At 34.3% G+C, this 25985-nt stretch overlaps 1 protein-coding gene across 1 annotated transcript in view; it reads right to left on the reverse strand.

Annotated features, from left to right (window-relative positions):
* The window catches only part of Epha6 (EPH receptor A6), a 707005-nt gene that overhangs the window by 638790 nt on the left and 42230 nt on the right, over window positions 1–25985 (reverse strand). The window contains exon 2 of the mRNA XM_090347618.1: window positions 10310–10374. Within this exon, the coding sequence (XP_090203744.1) occupies window positions 10310–10374 (65 nt within the window). The remainder of the gene's footprint in view (window positions 1–10309; window positions 10375–25985) is intronic.

Below are 25985 nucleotides of genomic sequence, written 5' to 3' on the forward strand. Positions count from 1 at the left end.
TTTTTATTTTGTAAGTGAATATATTTTCCTTCAAACTTTGAGCTTCCAATTTAGGAAGAAAACTGAAATTGAAAATAGAACTATATTGTTTAAAATGCAAACATGAAAACAAGTGAATAAGATTTTGTACCTGTACTCAAGACAAATGATGATTAAAACATGGTTGAATATTCACAGGCAACCAGTCTTTTATTCACAGTTGATTTCCACCCAAAGTTAGCACTAAATCACCCCATCTCCCATGACAGTCAGAAAATATAGGCTTTTGCTAATATATTATTTTAAGTGGGCTTGCTACATCTATTTAGCTCTTTAAGTAACTCTTATTGCACATTTGTCACATAGAAGCAATTTTGTTAGCTAACTTCAGATAGATAAAAAACTATTCATATACCATGAATTCCTATTCAATTAAAAAAGACATTATATAGTGAGGCAGAAGCTATGATGGACTTTGAACTTTTCAGAAGAGATATTTCCCAGTTCTATCTTTTTCAGTATAAGTCTACTATAAAAGGGGTAGAATGTCCTGTACCCCCCGAATATAAGTAGAAGAAAGTGAAATAAAGAAATTAAGGTTTAAATAATAAGAAAAATATTCTTTTCAAATTGACTCAACACCATAACCCACCATCCAGAAACAAGAGGAAACAAACAGGCTAGAAGAAATCACCAGCTTTTGAAACTCTGCAAGGGATGGGTTCCTTGAAGTCACAGGATGTCTGAAGATGAATATAAACAGACAGCTGTTGACCACAGGTTAAGTGGCAGGTTAAAGGGAGGCGGGTCAAGATGAAAGGACTGGGGACATGATAAGACCTTCATTTTAGAAGATGAGTTCTGGTATAGGTTGAGAGATGTTTGAAAACAGGGGAGTAGGCTGGAGATAGAGTCAAAGCAGGTCAACAATTTTGAACATGGTATGGTAGTTTGGAGCAGAAATAATGATGACTTAACTGATAGAGTCATAAACGAGTTGTAGAATCAACAGTGTGTGATAGTTCATTACTGGGCATAAGAGGAATTACATAATTTTAAGTAGTAAACAAATTTATTAAAATAATCCAGCCTAACATATCTTCTACTTGTTAATTATGCAACTAATCATCTATTAGGGCATTTATGTATGCCTATTTTGAATATACATAATGACTCATTTGCAAATCGAATTTTTTATAAATATCTTAATAATTTTAATTAGTACAACCAGAACTTTCCAATAAACCAAGAATTTTAGTTTCATTATAAACTTTTAGTTTATTATAAAATCTAGATTGTATAATACAGCAACTAATTTTTTCTTAATCTTTGAAACTATGTGGGCATGATTTTGAATCACTATAGTCTCAGCAAATAAGAAGCGAGACAGGAGGCTCACATGTTTGAGGTTAGCCTGGCTGTTAGTGGGGCTTGTTTCATAAGTGCAAACACAGCCAAATCAAAAAAATAAATAAGTAAAAAATGTATTAGAAATAAACACGTTGCAATATGAAGTCTTATAAATAGTACTATAATTTCTTTAAAATATATATATGTCAAGAGAATATATAATGAAGGCCAGAAGTTTTTTTAAAAATTGTATTTTACAAGAAGCCACTCTTAGGGGCCCAGAGTTTGGCCTAGTGATAGAGTGCTTGCCTAGCAGGCATGAAGCCTGGGGTTTGATTCCTTGGTATCAAATATATAGCAAAAGCCAGGTGCTTTGGCTCAAGTGGTAGAGCTCTAGCTTTGAGAAAAACCCAAGGAAAGTGCTCAGGCCCTGAGCTCTAGCCTAGGACTGGCAAAAAAAAAAAAAAAAAAAAAAGCTGCTATCAAGACTATAAAGAGTAGCAAAACCTGGTAATGTATAACTCATACTTTCAATCCTAGATACTTAGGAGACTGAGATCTGAGGATAGTAGTGATTGAGGGTATTCTAGACAAAGAAATCTGTGAACTCCTATTTCTAATGGACTCCCAAAAGCCAGAAGTGAAGTTTTGCTTCAAATGGAAGAGCACCAGATTTAAGTGAAAAATCTAAGGGACAGTGCTCAGGCCCTGAACATACATACACATGCATGAATACACACAAATACATACACACATACACACACACACACACACACACACACACACGAATAGCAGAGATGGACTTTGAATGTTGCCTAGTGGTAGAGTGCTTGCTTAGTGCTCACTAGGCCCTGAGTTTGATTTCCCAGTACCACATATAGAAAAAGCTGGAAGTGAAATAGCAGAGATACAGGAAAATTTCATACTTTTCAATTTCCCCCAAAATATTAGGTTAATTACATATTCACAGATAATACTAATGTATTACATATATGAATATTTTACATCCAATTTCAATTTCTACATTCTCATCACCTGCTCTGCCATTACCTCTCTTCCTTAATCTGTGGTTGATTCCATCATTATCCAGTACATTCTCTTTCCCCTAATAGAAGATAAGGCAGTGATTCATTTTCTTTACTGGGAAGAATATTCAGAGATAAGAGAGAGGGAAGTGTCAGAAATCATCATTGCCTACATATTAAATATTTAATAATTTATGGATGCAAATAAGATTTGCATATTCATTCTCCTGCATGCAGGTGAGGTCATTTACCCAAACACCAGTTGATAAAAGAGACATTAACTCAAAGTGATTCATGCTCCTGTGTGATCTTCAAGGAAATTGTAAGGGTTTTCAGGCTCCTCTGTATGTTCAAAATAATGCTAATGTCCCACCCTCTCTTATTATCATTACAATTACCACTATTAGTACTATTGTCATTGCTTTTTCCCTAGCCATTGTCACTTTCATTACAACGACTATTACTATTACCATTATTATTACTACTCAACATTACTGCCTGCATTTAAAAGTCTGCAAGCAAAAACAATTCACTTAGTTTTAATGATCCATCAACTTGTATATATTTATGTAATACCAAATGATGATTCTTTACCTGTTTAAGTTACATAATGAAAAATACTAATTTAAGAGTACCTAAGACCTGGATCTAGACCCTTGAAGCCTGGTTAGCTCCAAAGATCTTGACTACTCCAGTCTGTCCTTTCTTATGGCTTTCCCTCTGTGTCTGTGTTAGTCTCCACTTACTTAGTTCTAAGCAAAGACTGCTATTTACTTGGTGGTTTCTCACCACTGTTGCTTGCACTTGAGCGGCTCACTATAGCCTCCTTTTCAACCTTTCTATGTGTACTTCCAGTCTATCTATAGCAAAAGTGTCTGGTTTTCATCTCCCTGCTCTCTTGACTTACTAATCCTATATTACGAAGTGAGGAATTGATTATATTTGACTGTAGAAATTCTTATGTGAGAGGCAGCAAGCAGAACTTTATACAATGAATTCATTGTATAAAGTTGGGTCTTTGAATCAGGTTCCACTTCTTTCTCAGTAAAAATGTGATTGAAGGAGGCAGGCATTGAGGTAATAGTTACAATTATGTTCCTCAAGAAGACTTAGGGTCAATTTACTTAAAAGACTTTTTGAGAATGACAGGTGCTTTAATATTTATAATACATTTATATTATTAGGTCCTTTTGTAAAGTAGTCTATATTTTATATTGCATGAGCCAATTGACTTAATAACATATATAATAAATTCATAGTATATGAGAAACATAAAGAAACATGTTTAAAAGGAATAGAAGGTGCCTTGCTAGCTCAGTAGGTAGTGACTTGGTCTCATAAAAAGGAATAAAGAAACATATTTTTTCTTTCGTTGTTGGGTCCAATTCCAGGGCTTTTAAATACCAGGCAACTGTTTTATTAGCACTAAGCAATAGTTTCAGAGAATAAATGTATAAGTTTTTAGTTATATTATGAGACAGAAACTGTCAAAACAAGGTAAGCATGAACTAAATGTTATGCCACTAACTAGACAACTGTGAAAAATAATTAACCATCCTTAAAGGCTTTGCTACAAATGGTTGTAGCAAAGATTAATTAACCTTTTAAGTTACTTTCAATAGCCATATATCTAAGTCTTTGTAACAACACTGTGACTAGATTAAGACTGTACTTGACTCTTAAGGTTATTTTATATCTTTGGAAGTATGTCAGTCTAGAGTAAGGTTATTTTATATCTTTGGAAGTATCAATCAGTCTAGAGTATCAATTTATGGTTATGATATACTGTAATGGTTAAAATTCCTAGTTTGGGTATTAAGATGATCCTTGTTTTAATACCAGTCCATTTTAGTTAATATTAGTACAAATCTGGGCAAGTGATTATGCTTGATTTTGACTTAATATTTCCATTTTAATATGCTGCTGAATTATTGATTTACATAGCTCTCATTAAAATTGAATCCCCTAAGACGATGTAAATTGCTCTGGTGCAATTCTTACTCTAAACTCATGATATAATAATTCAAATATTCCATGCCATAAATTAACATGGTTCATCACGTTTTTAAGGGAGTCTGGCTGCATAATGGTCCATAGCTCAGTCTCTATACAGGGGAATGCCTATCTTCCCCATTTTATTTGTAAGACATTATCATTGTAATAAAGCTCTCTCTTACTACCATCCTGTCACACTGAAAGGCTGAAGGTTGGGGTCAAACCTGCCCAAACACTGCTGACCATCGTCTAGAAACTCAGACTCCAAAGATCTCACAAGCATTACTCATCCATAATATCAGCTCATACCATCATTCTAACTGGCTAGGCTCTAGGTAGTTCACAACTATAATTCTAGCTATTCAGGGGGATTATGATGTCTGAGGATCTTGATTCAAAGCCAACCCAAGAAGAGGAGTCTATGAGAATCTAATCTCCAATTAATGACTGTGACAAAATGTTGGAAGTGGTGCTGAGACTCAAGTGGTAGAGTGCTAGCCTTGAGGAAAACAGCTCCCTGTATGCCATGTATACCCTGAGTTCAAACCGCAGAAAAGGTTAAAAAAAAATAAGTATAATTTTTATTGTAATTAATAGAAGGGTTACATTATATTCACCAGATGAAAAGTGCATTGCTTCACAAACATTGATAACCCTTCTTAGGTTTTTGTCCCCATAGCCCTCCTCCCAACCCCTCCCCTCAACTTGTTTTCCCCCTTCCCTATCCTATTTCAAATAAACATATATAAAATATACTAGATAACAAGGTAAGATACTGTAATACAATATGAGATAATCAAGAACAACAAAAAAGATGAGAAAGTCCAAGGACAGTGCTCAGGCCTTGCGCGCAAACCCAGGACTGGCAAAATATTAACATACACAATGGGATTCTATGCTGCAATCAGAAAGAACAACATTTGTAAGGAAATGGAAAGACTTAGAAATGGCTCAATGGTTTCCCACATTTGTCATAATTAGTATAAACCTTGGATTCTTCTGGCAGAGGTTCACAATAGGGCAAAACCTAGATACATAAGGCCATATAGGATGAGACGAAATGAAAGGACCTGCAGGATATAGAAACAACCATATAAGGTGTGATGGTTGTTCTTAATGTACTATGTTATTCTCATCTCTTTTGTTGTCCCTTGGTTATCTCATGTTGTTACAGTATCGTACCTTGATATCTGATGTATTGTGTATATAGTTGTTTATTTGAAATAGAATAGGGAAGGGGAAAATGATGAGGGAAGGGAGTAGGGGAGGGAAATGGGGACAAAAACACGAGAAGGGATAGCAATGATTGTTAAGTAATGCACTTTCTATCTAGTGAATATAATGAAATCCTATTAATTATAATAAAATAATAAAGAAGAGATGAAAAATAACAGAGTAAGAAAACAATCACACATTATATAGCTCTTGTTTCCATATCCTGGAGGTCCTTTTCTTTAGCCTCATCCAGTATGGCCTTTTGTATCTAGGTTTTGCCCTACTGTGGACCTCTGCTAGGACAGTCCAAGGTTTATACTAATTATAACAAATGAGGGAAACCATTGAACCTATGTTCCTTTGAGTCTGGCTTACTTCACTTAATATGATTTTTTCCAAGTCTTTCCATTTCCTTACAAATGGGGCGATGTTGTTCTTTCTGATGGTAGCATAGAATTCCATTGTAGGTACAAATGTTTTTACTGAAGTTCTTTACACAAGCTCCATGCTGTCCATCCTTCGACAAAGATCGTAAAACATTATCATTAAATAGTTATAAACATTTTTGAAAATACTTGAAGACATAAAATGAGTCTTACACATAGAGTGAGAAATGGCTGACATGCTAGAATAATCAGATCAAGAATTCTCAGAATGGTGACTAAATCAATAAATAGGTTAATTTTAGGGTATTTAGCCATTAATAGTTTTTCTTTGCATTCTTGACATTTTTACTAGCTTTTTCTTTTATTTTTACTTACTGAGCACTTTATTTTAACCCAAGAACATTAAATAAAACTTCATTCTTATCAGTAATCTTTTTTATTAAAAACAAATTATTTACAATTTGATATTTTGTTAAAACTTTAAAACTTTAATGTACTTTAATATTTCCCTTAATTTGCTAAAATTTTGTTTAATCTGTATGTTTTATCACTTGTGACAGATGTCCATGTTTCCCTGTTTTCCAATAAATATACTACTTATACTCGTCCTGAGAATATCGTAGGTGTAGTCTACAAGTAATATAGTCTATTCCAACAATAATCAATCATCTAATAAATTAAATTATTTAATTTACTTTTTATGATAGTGGATCTTGAACTCTGTCTTGAAAGACCGTAAAGTCATGTCTCCATCCTCTTTTGCCCTATTAGTTTTGAAGTCGGGACTCAGTTTATGTGCCAGTTAGCCAACCACCCCCTCCACTCAAACTTCCCTGCGTTGCTGGGTATAATAAGTACTTTAATGAGACAAGCCATTTTGTTTTCCAGAAAGCTGGGATACTGTGCATATCAGAGAATCCCATGCTGATCCAGCAGCTTGGGTTGTAAGTTTGAGTCTTGCTTTTTGTTGTTGTTGTTATTCTACTTTTATTTGGGAAAAGGTTTCAATATGTATCCTAGGCTGTCCTTGAACTCATAATTCTCTTATCTGGACTACTCCAGGGCTGAGATTACAGTACAATCAACACACCATAAAATTCAGCTTTAATTTGAAGATTATCAACTGAATCCACAGGGAGTTTTTAACCTTCATACATTAAATCTAATGGTTATCAGCCATTCCATAGCATCTTAGAAGAAATAAGGACAGTGAAATAAAGGGAATAGTGATAAATTAAATAAAGTAAAATATAACTATGAAATAATTATTTGTGATTGCCAGGAATTGTGATTTCTCTGTTTCATTCTTCTGCTGGCTATTTCCTAATTCTGTGATCTAGGATAAGTTTTATCCTGTATTGGAATCTCAGTTTTCACTACCTATTAATGAGAATAAATTATCCTCAACTGATAGAATGAAGTTGAGTAAAATGTTTGGAGCAAACTCTAGTTTATATTCAACATTCAAAAAATTAAATCTTTTCATTTACAAGTGGATTCTACAGTATTTATTTCCATTTTAGTCTTCCTTTTTCCTTCTGCTCTTCTTGATCATTTTATCAAAATTGTATATCTTTGACTAGTTGTATATGTATCCAGGAAAAGGTATAATCTTTTTTTTTTTTTTTGCCAGTCCTGGACTTGAGCTCAGGGCCTGAGCACTGTCCTGGGGCTTTCTCAAGGTTTAGAGCTCTGCCACTTGAGCCTCAGCACCACTTCTGGCTTTTTTCTATGTATGTGGTACCAAGGAATCGAACCCGGGCCTTCGTACATGCTAGGCAAGCACTTTAACCACTAGGCCAAACTCCCAGCCCAGGTATAATCTTTTTTTTTTACAAATATATTTCTGAAGAATGGGTTGATGAGAGCTATGTTATAATAAGACTAAAGTCTGAATAAGAAGGCATGGACTAAATTAAAAATTGTAAAAAATCAAATATGCTGGTAAGAATAACATGTTAGTCTTTCTAAAATATTTTTAATGGAAAATAGATATTTAATAACATTTTATCAATGAAAAATGACACATAAATACAGAAATATGTGAATAATTCCAAAAGAGTGAAATCATATTTAGGTAATTTCTGAAAATTAAATTTGCAGAAAGAATGGAGAAATCAGTGTAAAAGAAAATCAACAAAGAATGTGATTTTTCAGTAGTATTCTTTTTCATATTTACAGTTTTCTTTACAATTAATACAATTTACTTATTCATTAGTATATTCAGTGGTAGAAAGCCGTTTCAAGTCAGCATGCCAGTTTGTGAGAACAGTGCATTTTGATCCATGCAATCCCTTCTATCATGTTTCTCCTATCTCCTAGCTCCACCCACTCTTTCAAAGTTCCCTGTTTCCATGTAAAATGTGCACATTAAATGCCATGATCATATTTACCCTCTCTTGCTATCTCCATTCACTTATTCTTCAGATTCCATTCAATTAAAAAAATTGTAAACAGCAGTGCAGCAGTCATGTGAGGATGAGGATGAAGGTCAGTGTTTCCCTTATATTATTCGTATTATATCTTTAAAGCAAAGTTGACATTATTAAAAGTATATTTTATATCATATTTACTTTCTTTACTTCAACCTGTTGTGTTTTATTTACCTCTTATGTTTTCTGCTCAGAGTTCAAGTTGAAATTTTCTTGTTTATTACATATAATTTGGAAAAATTATAATCTTATTGCCAATTAGGGAAAGTATGGTGTTTCATATCCAGTTTTTGCAGCTTTCATTTAAATAATGCTTTCTTTCACCTTTCTTTTACCTCAAGATCCCAAAAGTTGTAGAAATAATTCACAATGTTGGAATAATCCAAAACAGATTTTTTGTTTGTCAGTCCTGGGGCTTGAACTCTGGGCCTGGACGCTGTCTCTGAATTCTTCAGTTCCAGGCTACCCCTTGAGACACAGTGCCACTTCCAGTTTTCTAGTGGTTAATTGAAAATAAGAGTCTCATAGGCTTAGTGCCAGGGCTGGCTTTGAACTGTGATCCTCAAACATCAGGGTCCTGAGTAGCTGGGATTACAGGCATGAGCCACTGCTCCTGGCTCAAAACAGATTTTGTTACAGCCATGAAAAGTCATATAGAAGCACAGAAAAAGCACTGGCATCCAGAAAACTGCGTTGTGTGTACTTTATATCCCCATATGTCTTCAAAAGAAACTATTTCCAGTAACAAAATACTAAACATAAAGCTTACCTCTTTAGCAGATTAATACTTTCAATTAAAAAGTTAATATTTGTTCATTTGTATCGATAATATTAGTACAATCTATCTATGATATGCTGAACCTCTTTACTACCCACTTATACCCTACTAGTTTGTTTATGTATAAAATATTTTAAATAATTAAAATACTCTTTCACTTGCTATATTTACTGACTATAATTTTCAAAGAAAACACAGTACTAGTGTTCAGAGATTACAATGCTGTTCTACACATACCATTTGCATATTATTTTACAGTGAGATTTATTACAATTTTCTGTCTTTGCAATAATCCTACACACAATGAAATTTACTTGATATGGCAGCAGCTCTGGACAGATGTAAAGTATATGATGACCAAATTTAACATAGACACAGAAAAATGCCTCGAAATTACAGGCAGACATCTATTTCTAGGGAAAATATTATGGAAAGCACTTGATATCATTAGGTATCAAACAGTATAAGGAAAAATAACAATGGATAAGTAAGGAGGTTTGCATGTCATTCCTGTCTATAACAAATTTCTCTCTGTCTCTCTCTGTCTCTGTCTGTGTCTCTGTCTCTGTCTCTCTCTCTGTCTCTCTTTGTCTCTGTCTCTCTTTGTCTCTCTCTCTCTGTCTCTCTCTCTCTGTCTCTCTCTCTCTGTCTCTCTCTCTCTGTCTCTCTCTCTGTCTCTCTCTCTGTCTCTCTCTCTCTCTCTCTCTCTCTCTCTCTCTCTCTCTCTCTCTCTCTCTCTCTCTCTCTCTCTCTCTCTCTCTTTGTTGGGCTTTGGGGCTTGATCTCATCCAGTGTGCTGCTCAAGGCTACCACCCTACCCCTGAGCCTGGGCATTATCCCTGAGCTCTTTAGGCTACCACCCTACCACCCTACCCTTGAACCAAGCCTCACTTCCCATTTTATAGAGGTTAATTGGCCATAAGAGCCTCAGCTCCTTTTGTACCCAGGCTGGCTTTGAACCTTGATCCTCAGATCTCAGCCTTCTGAGTGGCTAGGGTTACAGGCATGAGCCATCACGCCTGGCTTACATTAGTTCTTTTCTATGAGTTTAAAATCATATGTCAAAATTTGAATAAATCCACCGCTCCTTCAACTTTTACTAAACCCCCTAAAATCCCAACAAGAAAAGAAATGTAAGGATAAACTTACCCCATTTAATGGGTATGTTTTCCATCCCAGTTCTCCTAGCACCGTTGTTGTATCAAGCAACACAACTGGAATTAAACAGATAAAAATTTCTCAAATGAAGCAAAAATATATTCAAGCTAAAAGAAAAGATTAAAATATTAAAATTATTGAAATCAGGAATCTTTATTACCATTACTAATGTTTGTAAGTTTAATAAATTATGTTACTTTAAATATATTTATGTATTAAATTTTAGTACATAATGGATAATGATAAATGAACATGAAGTGAGTAATTTTAAAATATTGAACTTGCATATAGGTTTAGTGATGTTAACTGAAGTAATCAAATCATTTAAAATTATTTTAATGTAGTAGGGTTTTATAACTAATGAAATAACCATATTTAAAAAACATTTTCCAACTTCAATAGATAGTCTTTTCTAAAAATGATTATGCTAGGCTTCTGTATATTATTTTTGTTACTAAATTCACTTATAGCAAAATCAGCAGAATAGGAAAAGAATTCAGTGTGAATAAAATACTATATCCAAAGTATTAACTTTATTATTGTATTTGCTGAATAATGTATCAATGAAATTTATTTAAAAAATACAAACCATGTGTTTTTTTAAAAATCCATGTTTCTATTTCCTGGAATTTGTTTTAATAAGTAGCATTTTAGATGTCCAAAGGAGACAAACCATGTTTTTGTTTTTGTTTTTTTTTGCAACCAAATGCAACTTATAAAGTGATTTCAAAAAAATGGGTGTGGGTAAATTAAAACTTATCTAGTCCAAGTCTAAAACATAAAGCTGCATGCCATTGCAATTAAGCTAGTCCAAATATGGGAAACTTCTGAAATGAGATAAAATTTGAGCAGGATCAGGGAGAGTGGTCTTCAATTGGATGACATAAAAGAAATACCTTTTTCTCTTATGATTCTATGCACAAATTGGCTGAGACAGTCTCTGACATTTTCATCAGGAGTAGGGACTATGCTGAAGAAGGAAGATGCAAATAATGATGAAAAGACTGCAGAAGATGAAAATGCAGGAGAGTTTCCCATAGGAAAAACACTGCAGAAGACTCAGCAGGTCTATTTATAAAGCTTTTACATCCATGACCACGGATGTCAGGGGACAGAGAGCTACACTTTGATGATAAAAGCCTCAGTACCTCAATGTTGTTTGTAAATCTTCATCTACCTAATTCAGCAGGGGATTTTACTTCTATTTAAAGTATCTGTTATGAAAACATCATGTGGCACCTACACTGTAATACCTTTTAATAAGTATTCTGTGGTTCTCCTTAGCTGAATCACCACTGCACATCTTAGTAGTAATTTAAAAAAAAATAAGAAATTAAAGGAATATAGGCCCAATAGTCTCCCTCATTTGTCATAATCAGTAGAAACCTTGGGCTCTCCTAGCAGGGATTTACAATAGAACAAAATCTAGAGACATTAGGCCAAATAGTATGACACTACATGTAAGGAACTCCAGGATAAGGAAACAAAAGCTATATAATGAATGACAGTTGTCCTTAATGTACTATGTTATCTCTCATCTCTTTTGCCATCCCTTGGTTATCTCAAATTGTTACAATTTTCACCTTGTTATCTGATATATTTTATATGTGCTTAATTGGTTATTTGAAATTGGATAGGGAAAGGGGGAAATCAAAATAAACAGGGGGAGGGTGGGAGGGAAATGGGAACCATGTCATGAGAAAGGGTATCAATGTTTGTGAAGTTATACACCTTCTATCTGGTGATTATAATGTAACCCTTCTATTAATCACAATAAAAATATTAAAAATAAGAAACTATTCTGAAATTTGTAATAATTATTTCATTTGTTAAAATGTTCAGAATTTGCCCCTACAATAAATGTTTCATAAACATGCAATATCTTATTTCTTATCAAACAGGAACCCCCTAATATGAAACATCAAGCCAGTTTTAATATTCTTATCTCAATTTGTTTTAACAGGAAATCAAAACCCAAGTAAGGCTATGCATAACAATTACCTGGCATCCTCTTTCAGTGTATTAATCTCCTCTTACATTTTTCAGCTTAGATTTATTGAAATGTGTTGTGCTTTTTATAAAGTTCACCTTTTGTGATGCTTATTTCTATGAATCTCCATATCCATGTAAGAAATGTTTACATGAAAATATTGAATATTTTCATTTCCCTAAATACTACTTCTGATCGGCATTTTCCAAATGTCAAGAGGAGAATCATGTAGCTTGCAGCCCTTTCAGCCATTTGTTGTTTTGCATAGTATATTTCTTTTTTCTTTACATAGCTGCACATGTTCATAATTAGTTTTTTTCATTGCTGAAAACAACTTCATTATGTGGGATTCATTACCCAATTGGTTGTGAGATGTTTTCAGTTAGGAATACCAGATATACAGATACAGTAAACTGTTATGTACATTTTTTTGGTCATGGGGATTGAACTCTGAGCCTGGACACCGTTCCTAAGCTCTTCAGCTCAAGGCTAACTCTCTACCACTTTGAGCCACAATGCCATTTTCAGTTTTCTGGTGGTTAATTGGATATAAAAGTCTCACAGAGGGCGGGGAGTTTGGCCTAGTGGTAGCGTGCTTGCCTAGCATGCATGAAGACCCGGGTTCGATTCCTTGGTACCACATACATAGAAAAAAGCCGGAAATGGTGCTGATGCTCAAGTGGAAGGGCTCTAGCCTTGAGAAAGTCCAAGGACAGTGCTCAGGCCCTGAGCTCAAGCCCAGGACTGGCAAAAAAAAAAAAAGTCTCACAGACTTCTATGATCTTGCTGGCTTTGATCATGATCCTTAGATCTCAGCATCTTGAGTAAGTAAGATTGCAGGTGTTAGCCACTGGCACTTGGCTAATGTGTACATTATTTTATTGATCCTATGTTTTCATTAAACCATGGAAAATCGCTAGAATTACTGGGTTTTCAGAAAATGCTCATTAAGAATGAATTGTCAAACTATATTATATGTACATTTTTATATTCTCAATCCCAGAATATATTGTTCTTTAGTTATTCTGCATATGAACCCTAGTGTCATCTTTTTGAAAGCACTTTTTAATACATGCAATAGACTGGGTCATTCTAATAACACTTCTCTTAATGATAAGTGAATTATCTTTTTCACTACTTGGAAAATTTTGTTTTGTCCCACACTCTAAGTTTTCATTAGTGAGCAAACTGAAATATTTTGCTGTGTCAGTATGAACTTCTTCTGTTTGACTTTACTTATCTAAATATATTCACAATTTTGAAAACCCTCACTGTTTGTTTCACAGGCATGGTAAATATACAGTAATTCACAATTACTCTAGTAAAGGCTTTGTGTCCTCTTTTCAAGTAACCTCCAAAATGTCCTGTTTTTCCTGAATGATATATTCAAATCATAGGAGTTATGGTATAATAGAAATCTCAATTAACTATTGAAAGATATCAACACAGATTTCCTTGTCATAAATTGCAAATGTAATAATAAGACTCAGTTAATGGATTATTTGATATAATGATTTCATAGGGGGCTTCATTTTTCATAGTCATATGGGCAACTGTATTCATTAGATGAGGATGATAATTTTTTTTCTGGTCCTAGGGCTTGGACTCAGCACCAGGGAGCTGTTTCTGAGCCACTTTGTTCTAAAGACTAGCATTTTACCAGTTGAGTCAAAGTGCCACTTTTTTTCTGAATAATTTATTGGAGATAAGTGTCTCACAGATATTCTGCCCAGGCAGGCTTTGAACCTTGATCCTCAAATCTCAGCTTCCTGAATAGCTAGGATTAAAAGTGTAATCCACTAGCACTTGGTCTATATTATTTTAAGAAAGGAAAGTAAGCATACAGCTTCAAAAGTGCAGCTGTTTAAAAATAATTTATTGTCATTGTTCCTTGGTAGTCACCAGAAATTAAGGTTTGTTTTAGTTTTGAAGAAAATTTCAAATTTGCATTTCAGGAAATTGAATGATACATTGTATTTTAAAAAGCCAAACAACATTTGAGATTTTTTAGATGCTATTATACATTGTAAATGCTTTGATTTTTGCCATTTGTTTCATATGCAGTCCCCCTAACACCACAAATTCAAGTTTTCTAGGCAAACTAATTACACTGAACCCAACAAGGTGAGAGCTCCTCCTGCTGGTTTTAGACAATAGTTATTTTTCCCTATGAGAGGGGACAATATCCGTAAACCTAGAATGAGTTAATTTAAGAAAGGATAAAGGAAAAAATCAATTGGTATTATCTTTAGTAAGAATGCAACTGATTTTCACTTTACAGTTAACAATATTTTAAATAGCAATAATATTAGTTACTTTTTGAAGTGCAACTGAAAATGTAATCATTTATTCACACAATAAAGGATAAACTAGCAACAAAAGTAATCAAATGTAAGCTTATGATATCAAAATAATATTTTTCAAATATGTATTTTGCTGATTGAGCAATTAAATGGATAGAATACATCTGTGAAATATTGCATAATATTCCAATTAAATTTTTTAAACAATAGAAACACATATTTATCTCTGTAAATATCTTCAATGTATTTTTTCTTTGACTCATTCTTTAAGAAATTATAAGAAAATCAAATTTTCTTTTAGAAAAAAATGTTTAATTGGGAACTTAGCACTGGCAATTGAATTAAATAAGAATTTATACATACCTAAGGTTCAGTATTAAAATTCTTGCTTTTGAAAAATTTGTCAATTTAATTGGATTTAGTTAATCTAAGATATACTATTTTTTTTTGGCCACTGCTGGGCTTGGCCTCCAGAACACGAGCACTGTCATTGATTTTTTTTTCCTCAAGGCTAGAGTTCTACCAATTGAGCCACAGCACCACGTCTGGCTTTTTTCTATGTATGCGGAATCGAACCTTGGTCTTCGCGCATGCTAGGCAAGCACTCTACCACAAGGCCAAACTTCTGGCCCAGGTATACTATTTTTTAAAAATAATGAGAACACACTAATTTATAGTATATGACCAACCATCCTTATTGAATTGGAACAGTACAAAGTATGGTATTTTAAGTTATGTTATTTTTGAAAAAGGTAATTAATTAAGCAAATCCTCTTGGGGCCAAGAGTGTGGCCTTGTGGTAGAGTGCGTCTGTATTATGCAAGAAGCCTTAGGTTCAATTTGTAAGCTTTCAAGTTATTATTATGTGAGCCAAATTCTAAATGTTTTAATAATCTCAAAAGTTTACATAAACATACATACATAGTTCTGTCTATGTATGGCATATAAAAGGAAATGCAAATTTTTTATAGAATAATTCACCTTAGGATAGCAAGTGACAACAAGGTAATGTGAATTCCTGAGTCACTTGTTTACAACACAAAAATAGAGGCTGGTACAACTCTGTTCCAGCCATAGTAATTTCCCTATTACTTCCCATTCTCTAAAATCCAAGCAGATCAATAAAAAAAAAAAAAAGAACCAGATACAGTGAGAATACTTCACTGACAGAAATAGACATGTATTTGCATCCACTCAATTTAGAAGTAATTATTTGAACTTACATATTTTAAACTGACTTTTGAGTTACTAAATTAAGAAATTCAGGTTCCATAAAATTACATACTTATTGATTTTTTTGCCATTCCTGGGCTTGAGTTCAGGGCCTGAGCACTGTCCTTGGACTTTTTCAAGGTCAGAGCTCTATGACCTGAGCCTTACCACCACTTCCAGCTTTTTTCTATGTGTGTGGTACTAAGGAATCGAACCTGGGTCTTTGTGCATGCTAGGCAAGCATTCTACAACTAGGCCAAAGTCCTGGCCCTTGTTATTGATTTTTTTTCAAAAAAAGGTGAAGCTTTTTCCTTCCATAATCTTAAACTACGGGAACCTACCTTATATAGAGCCATAACCAATATTTAATTCACTCAAATCTGTTATCAATCACTTTATGCATAGGATTAAGTTGTCCCTGACCACAGTGAATAGATCTGATATTTAATACAATGTCTTGCAAAAATGATCACGTCTTGCTAACAAGAATAAAAGTAGTTTTTATTATATAAACTGTAATTACTATTTCCTCATTTGGAATGCTGATAACCAATAACCTTTTCTTCTGTTGTGGGAGTTTATTTTGTTTGTTTGTTTGTTTGCCAGTCCTGGAGACTGAACTCGGGGCATGAACACTGTCTAGTGCTCTACCACTAGAGCCACAGGATCACTTCCAGCTTTTCTATAAATATGGTCCAAAGGAATTAAACCTAAGGCTTTGTGCATGCTAGGCAATCACTCTACCACTAGGCCAAACTCCTGGCCCCAGCAGTTCTCTTTTATCTTGTGTATTCTGCATGCTACTGTTATCCATACACAAAATGTATTTTGATCATATTCAATCCTATTATCCTCTCCTGTCTCACTCTAACAAAGGTCCTTTTCCTCTTCTTAAATAATTCTGACATGTTTGTGTCTTTAAAAAAAAACTTTTAAATCTAAATTCTGCATTATAATAAACAACATGTGCTAGGCATTGGTGGCTCATGCCTGAAATTCTAGCTTCTCAGGAGGTTGAGATCTGAGGATTGCAGTTCAAATCCAGCCTGGACAGAAAGGTCCATGAAATTCATATCTCTAATTTACCACCAGAAAACCAGAAGGAGTGCTGTGATTCAAAGCAGTAGCATACTAGCCTTCAACTAAAGAACTCAAGGACAGTGCCCAGGCCCAGAGTTCAAGCTCCCACACATGACATATTTTTTACACATTGACATATATTTGTCACTCTGCATCTGCCTTATTTTCATGAAAATCTTCAATCACTTCTATTTTTTCTTGAAAATAAGATTTTGCTTTTCTATATAGCTAAAAATTGTCCTCTCTCTCTCTCTCTCTCTCTCTCTCTCTCTCTCTCTCTCTCTCTCTCTCTCTCTCCCTCCCTCCCTCCCTCTCTTCCCCCCTCTCTCTGTTTTTCCTCCCCCTCTCTCTCTCCTCCATTCCTCCATTCTTCCTTCTCTTCTGTCTCTACTTCCTCTCACCCTTCTTCATTTCCTCTCTGTATCTTTCATGTTTCTCTCTAACTTCTCCTTTCCCTCTTTCTCCTCTCACTCATATAGATATTTATATATATACACATAGTCATATACATTATTTTATGTATATTATATATAGTATGTATTCATCTATTAGTGGAAACATTAGTTCCTTTGGGTATATAACCAATATAACTACCATATGAGAGTTCTAATTTTAGTTTTTGATGAAATTCCATACTGATCAATACTGTGGCTAGATTATTTTACTATTCCACCAGCCATATTTACGGAGACTTGTTACCCCTACATTTGATGTTTTTCTTGGTGGTGGCTACTCTGAATGAGGAGAGATAGAATCTCACTGTAGTTTCCTTTTTGTATTTCTCTGATGGCTAAAGACATTAAAAGTGTTTTTCATCTATGTAGTGGCCATTTGAAATTGTTTTGAAGTTTTTTCAAGCTATTTGTCATTTTATTGATTGGATTGACAGTCCTTTTGATGTTCAGTGGGGTTTCTTTTTGAGTAGTTTATATATTTTTGAATACCAGATAAATAGCTGGCATAGATCCAGCTCTCAGAAGATTATCTTCTGTTCTATATGCTGTTGGTTTACTCTTTAAATAATTTCCATTGTGCATAGAATTTTCTTATTTGGTTAAATTTCATTTGCCAGTTCTTGCTAATATATCCCAAGTTATTGGAGTCTTATTCAGTAAAGCATTGTAATGTAAAGTACATATTTTCCTTCAGCCATACATAAAGATATTCAACAATGATATTTTTGCAGTTTCACCAGCTGAAACTTTCTACATTTGGATATTCAGTTCTTCCCAGCATTATTGAAGAGCTTGACTCCCTTTCAGTATATTTTTGCTACTTTTTTCATGAATCAGATAGTCATAGCTATGTTGGTTAAGTTCTGAGTTTTGTGATTCTCTTTGTTTCTCCTGCTGGGTATTTTAAATTCTATCACAGAGTTTGGAAATACTTTTCTAAAATCAAATATGCACTGACTGACCCATACACCAGTCTGGCTTTTTGCTTGTTAACTGGAGATAAAGACTTTTCTGCCCAGGTTGCATTTGAACTGTGATCTTGTAGGTCCTTGTCTCCTGAGTAGGATTATTGGAATGAGAAAGTAGGAACTGACTAATGTAGCATGTGTGAAATCACACCTTCAGCTTCATATTTTGATGGAACACAGTTAAAATATTCAATATAGCTAATACAAAATTAAGAAAAATGAGAGAAGGTTTGGGTTGGGAGAAATGGGTGAAAAGGTGGAAAGGGATGGTGTTAATGAAGATACATTCTTTCTCAAAAAGCTTTGTTGAATAGCAGCTCCTTTGTACAATGAATTGAAGGTAATAAAAATATTAAGATAGAATTTTAAAAGATTAAAACAATTATTACCTCTAAATAGTTGCATAACAGGGTTTCTCTTCAATTAAATGCCAATTTGTGTGCCCAAGGCATCTTAATCTGTCACTCTTTCCTCATTCTCTTCCTCCACCTCTCCAACTCCATAGATCCGCTCAATTTTCCAAGCTCTATTTTGGCATATACGCATTGAATAGTCCTCTATCTCTCCCTTTCCCTTAAACACCAATTTCCTTAGACAAGAGAAAAGAATGTCTTTTTTCCAGAAAATATGATGTCATCCTTTATGCAAAACTAGTCACTCTTATTTTGTCATAATGGAAAACCAAATAACAAAACCAAAAAAATTTAGGAGATTGGAAAAGATGAATGAGGTAGGTAGAGGGAAAATAATGGAAAGTTGACACTGAACAAGATGCAGTTACATATAAATGGACCTGTTGAATTGAAACAAAAATTAAAAATTAAGTGATGGATAAAGGGATGCAAGTGAAGGACTGCCTCTTCCCTTTGATCAAATCAATGTATATTTTGTTATGTGTATGCAAGAATATGTCACAATAAAAATCAATTATTCTGCCAGGCACTGTGGCTCTCGCTTGTAATACCAGCTACTCAGGTGGCTGAGATCTGAGGATCAAGGTTCAAAGCCAGCCTGGGCACAAAAGGATCGAAGAATTTCATCTCCAATTAACCTCTAGAAAATGGGAAGTGAGGCTATGACTCAAGGGCAGTAGTCTTGAGCTGAAGAGCTCAGGGACAGCACCCATGCAGAGTTCAAACCCATGGCCCACAAAACAAAAATCAATTATTCTGTATTATTAATGTAATAAAAAGACGGTACTAAGGGTCTGGAGTTTGGTCTAGTGGTAGAGTGCTTGCCTAGCATGTATGAAGAGCAGAGTTCCATTCCTCGGTACCACATACATAGAATGCTCAGGCTCTGAGCTCAATCAAGCCCAGGTTTGGCAAAAAAAAAAAAAAAGACAATACCAATACAAACCTGTTAGATGTAAGAAGATGAATCCAGGAATCATTTTTCACTATTATCTATAGTAGAGAAATGGTCCCAAACACAAACTATATATTACTCTACCTGATGAAATTACGTTAAGGATAAACAAACACTTTCCATATCATATGTGAGAAAATTCATCCTATAAAAGAACTGCTAAAGGCAAGAATGTTTAGGAGTTGGATGAAAACTTACCTAACAATATCCCATCCTCACATTCCTTAGTACTCTGTGTCCAAGAACCTGCCAAGCTTTATTCTGCTTGACATGATTTTATCCTCTTACTCCCATGGTCATTCCTTACATTATTTATAATCATTCACCCCCCAACCCCCAGTATTTACTCCATAAGACAAAGAAAAACCCAGTTGTGGATCTGATCTACTCCAACATCTCTCCCTTACAAGTCCACTCCCGGGGTCCTGACCATGGTCCTTAAAGATTATCAATGAGTCACCCAGAATTTCTTTCCAACCTGATTTTTCAGTCATCTCTACGGCCAGATCATAATAAAAGAAAAAGACATTTGGCAGATTATTAGCTAGTAGCCTTGTGTAGTTCCTTCTCTTAGCTCTACCTTCAGCACTTTAGTCTCTATATAAATTAAGTAAGGTTTAGTAACCTTGATATTTGCAAAAGTCTGAAATACACAAGGATTCAACAGGTTGAAAAGAAAGACTATTTGGCTTTAGTCTTAGATTTGTCAGTCAATGCATTTAGCCCACGTGGTGAGCTTCTCATCTCTCCCACCGAGGTGCTTCCTTTAGTTTGTACCACTGAACTGGCCTCCCCTAGAGTCTGCTTCCGTAGATGCTCCCTATTTTTTTAGTTCCCTCATTTCTTTTGGCTCCCACTTTTTTTTCATAAAGTTAGGGGCCTTGAGTAGTCTCCATTTTTTTTTAAAGAATATTATGAGGGGTCAGGAACTTGGCCTAGTGGTTAAAGTGCTTGCCTAGCATGCACGAAGACCCGGGTTCGATTCCTTGGTACCACATATATAGAAAAAAGCTGGGAGTGGTGCTGAGGCTCAAGTGGTAGAGTTCTAGCCTTGAGAAAGTCCAAGGATAGAGCTCAGGCCCTGAGCTCAAGCCCAGGACTGGCAAAAAAAAAAAAAAGAAAAGAATATTATGAAACTGAACCGTCCTCCCCTAGAGTCTGCTTCCAAAGATGCTCCATGCTCTTTTAGTTCCCTCATTTCTTTTGGCTCCAACTTTTTTTCATAAACTTAGGGGTCTTGAGTAGTCTCCAGTGTTTTTTTTAAAGAATATTATGAAACTTAACATTGAAGTCCACTTAAAGCACTGGTAAAAGAGATTATGGCTATTTAAATGGAAGTGTTATCTACAATGCAATGGCCATTTCAATAAATTTCAATGGCCAGTTTTTTGCATTTAAATGCAAAACCATTTCTATAACATGAAAGAGCCATCTTTTAAAAAAATCCCACCAGAGCTTTCACTTTTAAGAGAAACAATAGTGGCTTTGTACCGAGAAGGAACAAAATAACTTTTGCTTGACCTTAAGAATCTTTTACTTCTTTGGAAATAGCATATTTTTCTTTCCATACTGTGGAGTTTTTTCTCCTGCATTACACTTACATGGTGTTCATGAAAATACATTATAACACTCCTGATGTAGGGAATGTTACTTGGTTCTATCTATAGTTTCACAATACAAACTTATTTAAGATTTAATATTAGCCATTGCAGGAAACAGACAATTTGGAAGACTTTATCTTCTATCACAGATTGTTGGTTGTCATTTGTCCACTTTCACAACTAAGAATTTTGTATCAAATCCTCTTGTCTAGTTTATTCCAACATGTAAGTATTATAGCAGATGAAAATGCCCTTATTTAGAAGACTAGACAAGGTCTATCTAGTAGACAGTTTCAAATTAAATTGTTCCTCCAATATCACATCATCAAAATCACCATCAAAAATGTCAGTAATTGCATCACTTATTCCAGTTCCTACAGAAGTGCCAACCATTGACTAGACTGTAATAATCCATTGAAAGGATGAAAAATAATAATCATCTGCCAATAGAGTACTTGCTAAAAAAATCCTAAATACAACCAAAGTCTACTGTTTTTCTAGACAGAGTACTTTATACAGGTGAGATATTTTATGAATAAATTAAAAAATTATAGGAAGTAAATATTATTAAAATTCAAGTTTTAATAATCAGTAATAGAAACCCACTAGGTAAAAAAATCTTAATTTTGCTGGCATAATTGTAAACAAATACATATCTGGCAACTTGAATGGGCAGAATGTTTTTTTCTTCTATTAAAACCAAATCCAAATAAAAGTATATAAAATTATTAGTAATGTAATTATTTTATTTACAAATTTCTTCCACTAACAAAACTATGGTTCCTGGCCAGGAGCATAGCCGAGTGGTAGAGTGTTCGCCTAGCATGCCCAAAACCCTAGGTTCAATTCCCTGGAAGTGGTGCTGTAGCTCAAGTGGCAGAGCACTAGCCTTGAGCAACAGTGCCCAGGCCCTGAATTCAAACCCCAGGACTGACAAAAAATTAAAAACAAAACAAAACAAAACTATGGTTTCTTATAGGAGCCATAAAAATTGTGTGTGTGTATGTGAGTGTGTGTGCATGTGTGAGTATGTGTATAGGTGCGTGTGTTTGTTTATGTGCTGTATGTATATATGTACAAGTGCATGTGTAATGAATGAATGAATACAGTGAATGAAAGAGCATGGGTGAGAACTTCATGTCTAAAACCAGTCTTAAACAACTCTAGAGGAAGTAGAACAGGATAAGTAGGAAACCAGGTTTTAAAATATAAATGGCTTTCCTGCTTATTTGGTGATAAAGATAATCAAAGGCTACTTACATATAATACCTCCTACAAGCAGATAATAGGTGAAGTATTCTCTATGAAAAGTAAAACCAAAGCAATCATGTGTTTTGAGTAGAGAATTGTCTCTGAGTAGAATGCTTAGCTTATCTTTGTGCATCTTTCCCAGTCCTCCTGTCTGCTCCAACCTGGCACCAACCCTATTATCAGGCAATAAAATCAGCCCAAATCTTATCCAACTGTCCTCATCACTAACTGGGTGCAGTGTCCAAATTTTCCCCCTTACTGTGGGATGTCTATCAACAATGTCTATCAAAGAAAATTACTAAAATAGCATAAAAGATGTACACTTAGTATTTTAATTTCTGCCTTAGTTTTCCAGTTCATTGTGAATTGACAACAGTATCTTTTGAGTGAGAGCAAAAGTGGGACTATTCCATAGTCCTAAAATCATAATACTTCAGCACTGCTTCATAGAATTATTTTGAACGATAATTCCTAAGATTCACAACTTCTTTCATGTACCCCAAAGGCACTCATTCTCTTTTGGTTTGTTGTTGCTGGAGTTTTTTTCCTTGGTGTTGTTGTTTTGTTCTGTCTTGTTTCTGGTGGGCTGTGGAACGTGAACTCTCAGGGCCTGGGCCCTGTCCCTGAGCTCCTTTGCTCCAATGTTTTGGCCATAGTTCCAGTTCTTGTTTTCTGGGGATAATCAGAGGAAAGAATCTTAAGGACTTCTGTACTCAGACTGGTTTGGAACCACAATCCTCAATTCTCAGCCTCCTGAGCAGCCAGGACAACAGGAGTGAGCCTATTTCCTAGGTTCTACAATTGACCCTAACCTTGTTTTTTCTTCGGTTGGTTTTTTTTGTTTTTGTTTTTTTTTTTTTAGTGTGTGTGTGTGTGTGTGTGTGTGTGTGTGTGTGTGAACTATTCCTCAAGAATAATACCGGTTTTAATTTTAAGAGTTGCTCATTTAAAGCAAGCAATTATCTAAGCCATAGAATCTGTATTAATCTGTTCCTCAGCAGACTGTGATCTAGTTAGTAATCTCATTAGAGTAAACAACCTTAGTATATAAAGTAATATTATCTATCAACCTAATTCAACCTTTGGATTTTCTTGCTTATTTGATCCACACAAGAGTTCTCAAGAAAGCTCTAAAGTATAAGGTGTTTTTCCCCCCATAGATTTTTCTACTTTCCCTGTTCAGTTTATGGAAATATCACCTGTATCTTAGCTCTGGTATTCTTTAAAATAGGTGGAGTTAAACTAAAATAGGGAGCTTCTCTACAGCAACTAACTGAAAACTGTTCATGAAAGCTCAGATTTCACAAGCAACTGCTCACGAAATGTGGCTATCAGATCATGAAATCTGATCACCCATTCACATGAATAATATACATTCTAGAGAGATTCTACAATGGAATAATTTAAATAGAAATGTAATTTTCTAGACATTTTACCATAATTTCAACATCCTTGGCTGCCTAAAGGATGTATATTGTCTTCTGAATAGCTAAATTTGAATTGTATTGAGTACATTGGTAAGTAATACTGCCAGTGAAACAGAATGATTTCTACCAAGATAAATGGACAGGAACACTGACAAAAAATAAATAAAATATTAAGACATGTAGTTGTCATATTATTGACACATTAAGCAACTTTTAGCATAATTATTTGATAAATAAAGTCATGCAAATTATGTAGGATAACTTTTTTCTATACACTATTGAGGAAATGTGAGAGTAATTTAATGCCAAATAGAAAGACACCTGAACTATAAGACAACTCATCTTTTTCAGCATATTTCTGTACTGCACAGGAGTCAGAAGGAGGGATGGTTCATAAATGAAACATTTATGAATGCAGCCCATGCCAGGAACAGTAGGAATTTCAGTATACAGAAAAGAATGACAGATGGAATCTTTATTGCTGGAAAAAATAAATAAATAAAAATTTAAAAAGCTACATTAGAATTATCATTACCCTGTATGGCAGGCAAGTCATTAAGCACTATTGTCAAATTGTTTATTACCAGCATCTTTGTAGTAAAGTATATGCAGCAGAAATGATAATGGTATTTTAACATTTAGCAAATAGAGAATATCTTATTCAATATGAGTTTCTCAAGCATAATTAAGCATGAGAAAGCAGATGCAGGCTTTCAAAAGACATTGATTTTTAACTTATTGGTTACTAAGACATGGATTTGGGGAAGAAATGCATAATGTCAAGAAACTTTGGCAAAGTCATCAGGAACTAATTTGGTCCATAGCCTTTCTGGCATAGGAGTTCCATTTATAACCTTTCAAGAAACACTGACTTTTGCTAAACAGGAATACAGGAAACTAATTTTAAAAGATATGTATTATAAACTCAGAGATAATTTGCCTCCCCAGCGAATGTACTTCCCTGAAAGTAAATATATTCAAGAAATCAAAGTACAGATCAAAGACTTCTTAGAGAGTACTAAACAAAATTTAAAAATTTTGTTTTTTTTAATATTAAATAACAATGAATTCTATCTACCCTTTTTAAGGTTCTCAACTTTGAATTATGCTGAAGAAACATTAATATTTTCTACTTAAAACTAAATTTAGCTTATAAACTTACAAGTAAATATGTAGGCTCCTATGAAATTATAAAACAAATGTATTATCTAAAATACGATAGGTTCAAGGGAGAACGCAAATATTACATTTCTTTAAAAAGGCAAACTCAAAGTCCAACAAAATAAATACCAGGAAGGAGATATTTGAAAGTAGTGAGGAGGAGTCAAGTGGAAAGTGGTAGCTGAATGAAAACTAAGAATGAGAGAATGTAGTCAGGAATTCAGTCTGTCAGAGATACTAGTGAGTTAGGGGTCAGAGGAGAAAGAAAGTAAATATGGATAAAATGCTTCATGTAAATGTGTGAAAATGGACCAATGAGCTTCAATGATTGTTTGGAAAGTGAGGAAGCGTGTTGAGGGAGAGTAACTTGGGCCTTTGTCTGAAAGTACAAAGTTTCAAAGTACATGCATATGTACTTGTACAACTAATAGATGATGCTAATAAAAGGTGAGTTGAAAAAAAGGAACAAAACAGAAGGCACTCATTTTGGATAATCAAAAGAGTCGATAGTTTTTAGATTTTATCCTATTCCTTAAAACTGCCAGATTTTAAATAATCAAGATTATCTATTCTTGGTAATCTGTTTTTATTTCTACATAAATAATGCTCAAATAAAATTATCAGTTTGAAATTTATTATTTGAATACAGTTATGTTCCCAAACAGTGTCGTCTACCATCCATCTCCATTTTCACTTGAGGGAGCCTCTGAAAAGGAACACATCCACTTGAAATATCACTCACTGCTTTTCTGTGAAGTGGGCTCAAACTCCTGATTTTCTTGAGTAGCGACATAGAGAATGTCCCTCACTACTTAGGTTTTAAATAGTATTCCATCTATCTTCATCAAGTG

The sequence above is a fragment of the Megascapheus bottae genome, chromosome 1 (genome assembly GCF_031878675.1).
Source record: "Megascapheus bottae isolate mThoBot1 chromosome 1, mThoBot2.hap1, whole genome shotgun sequence".
Lineage (NCBI taxonomy): Eukaryota > Metazoa > Chordata > Mammalia > Rodentia > Geomyidae > Megascapheus > Megascapheus bottae.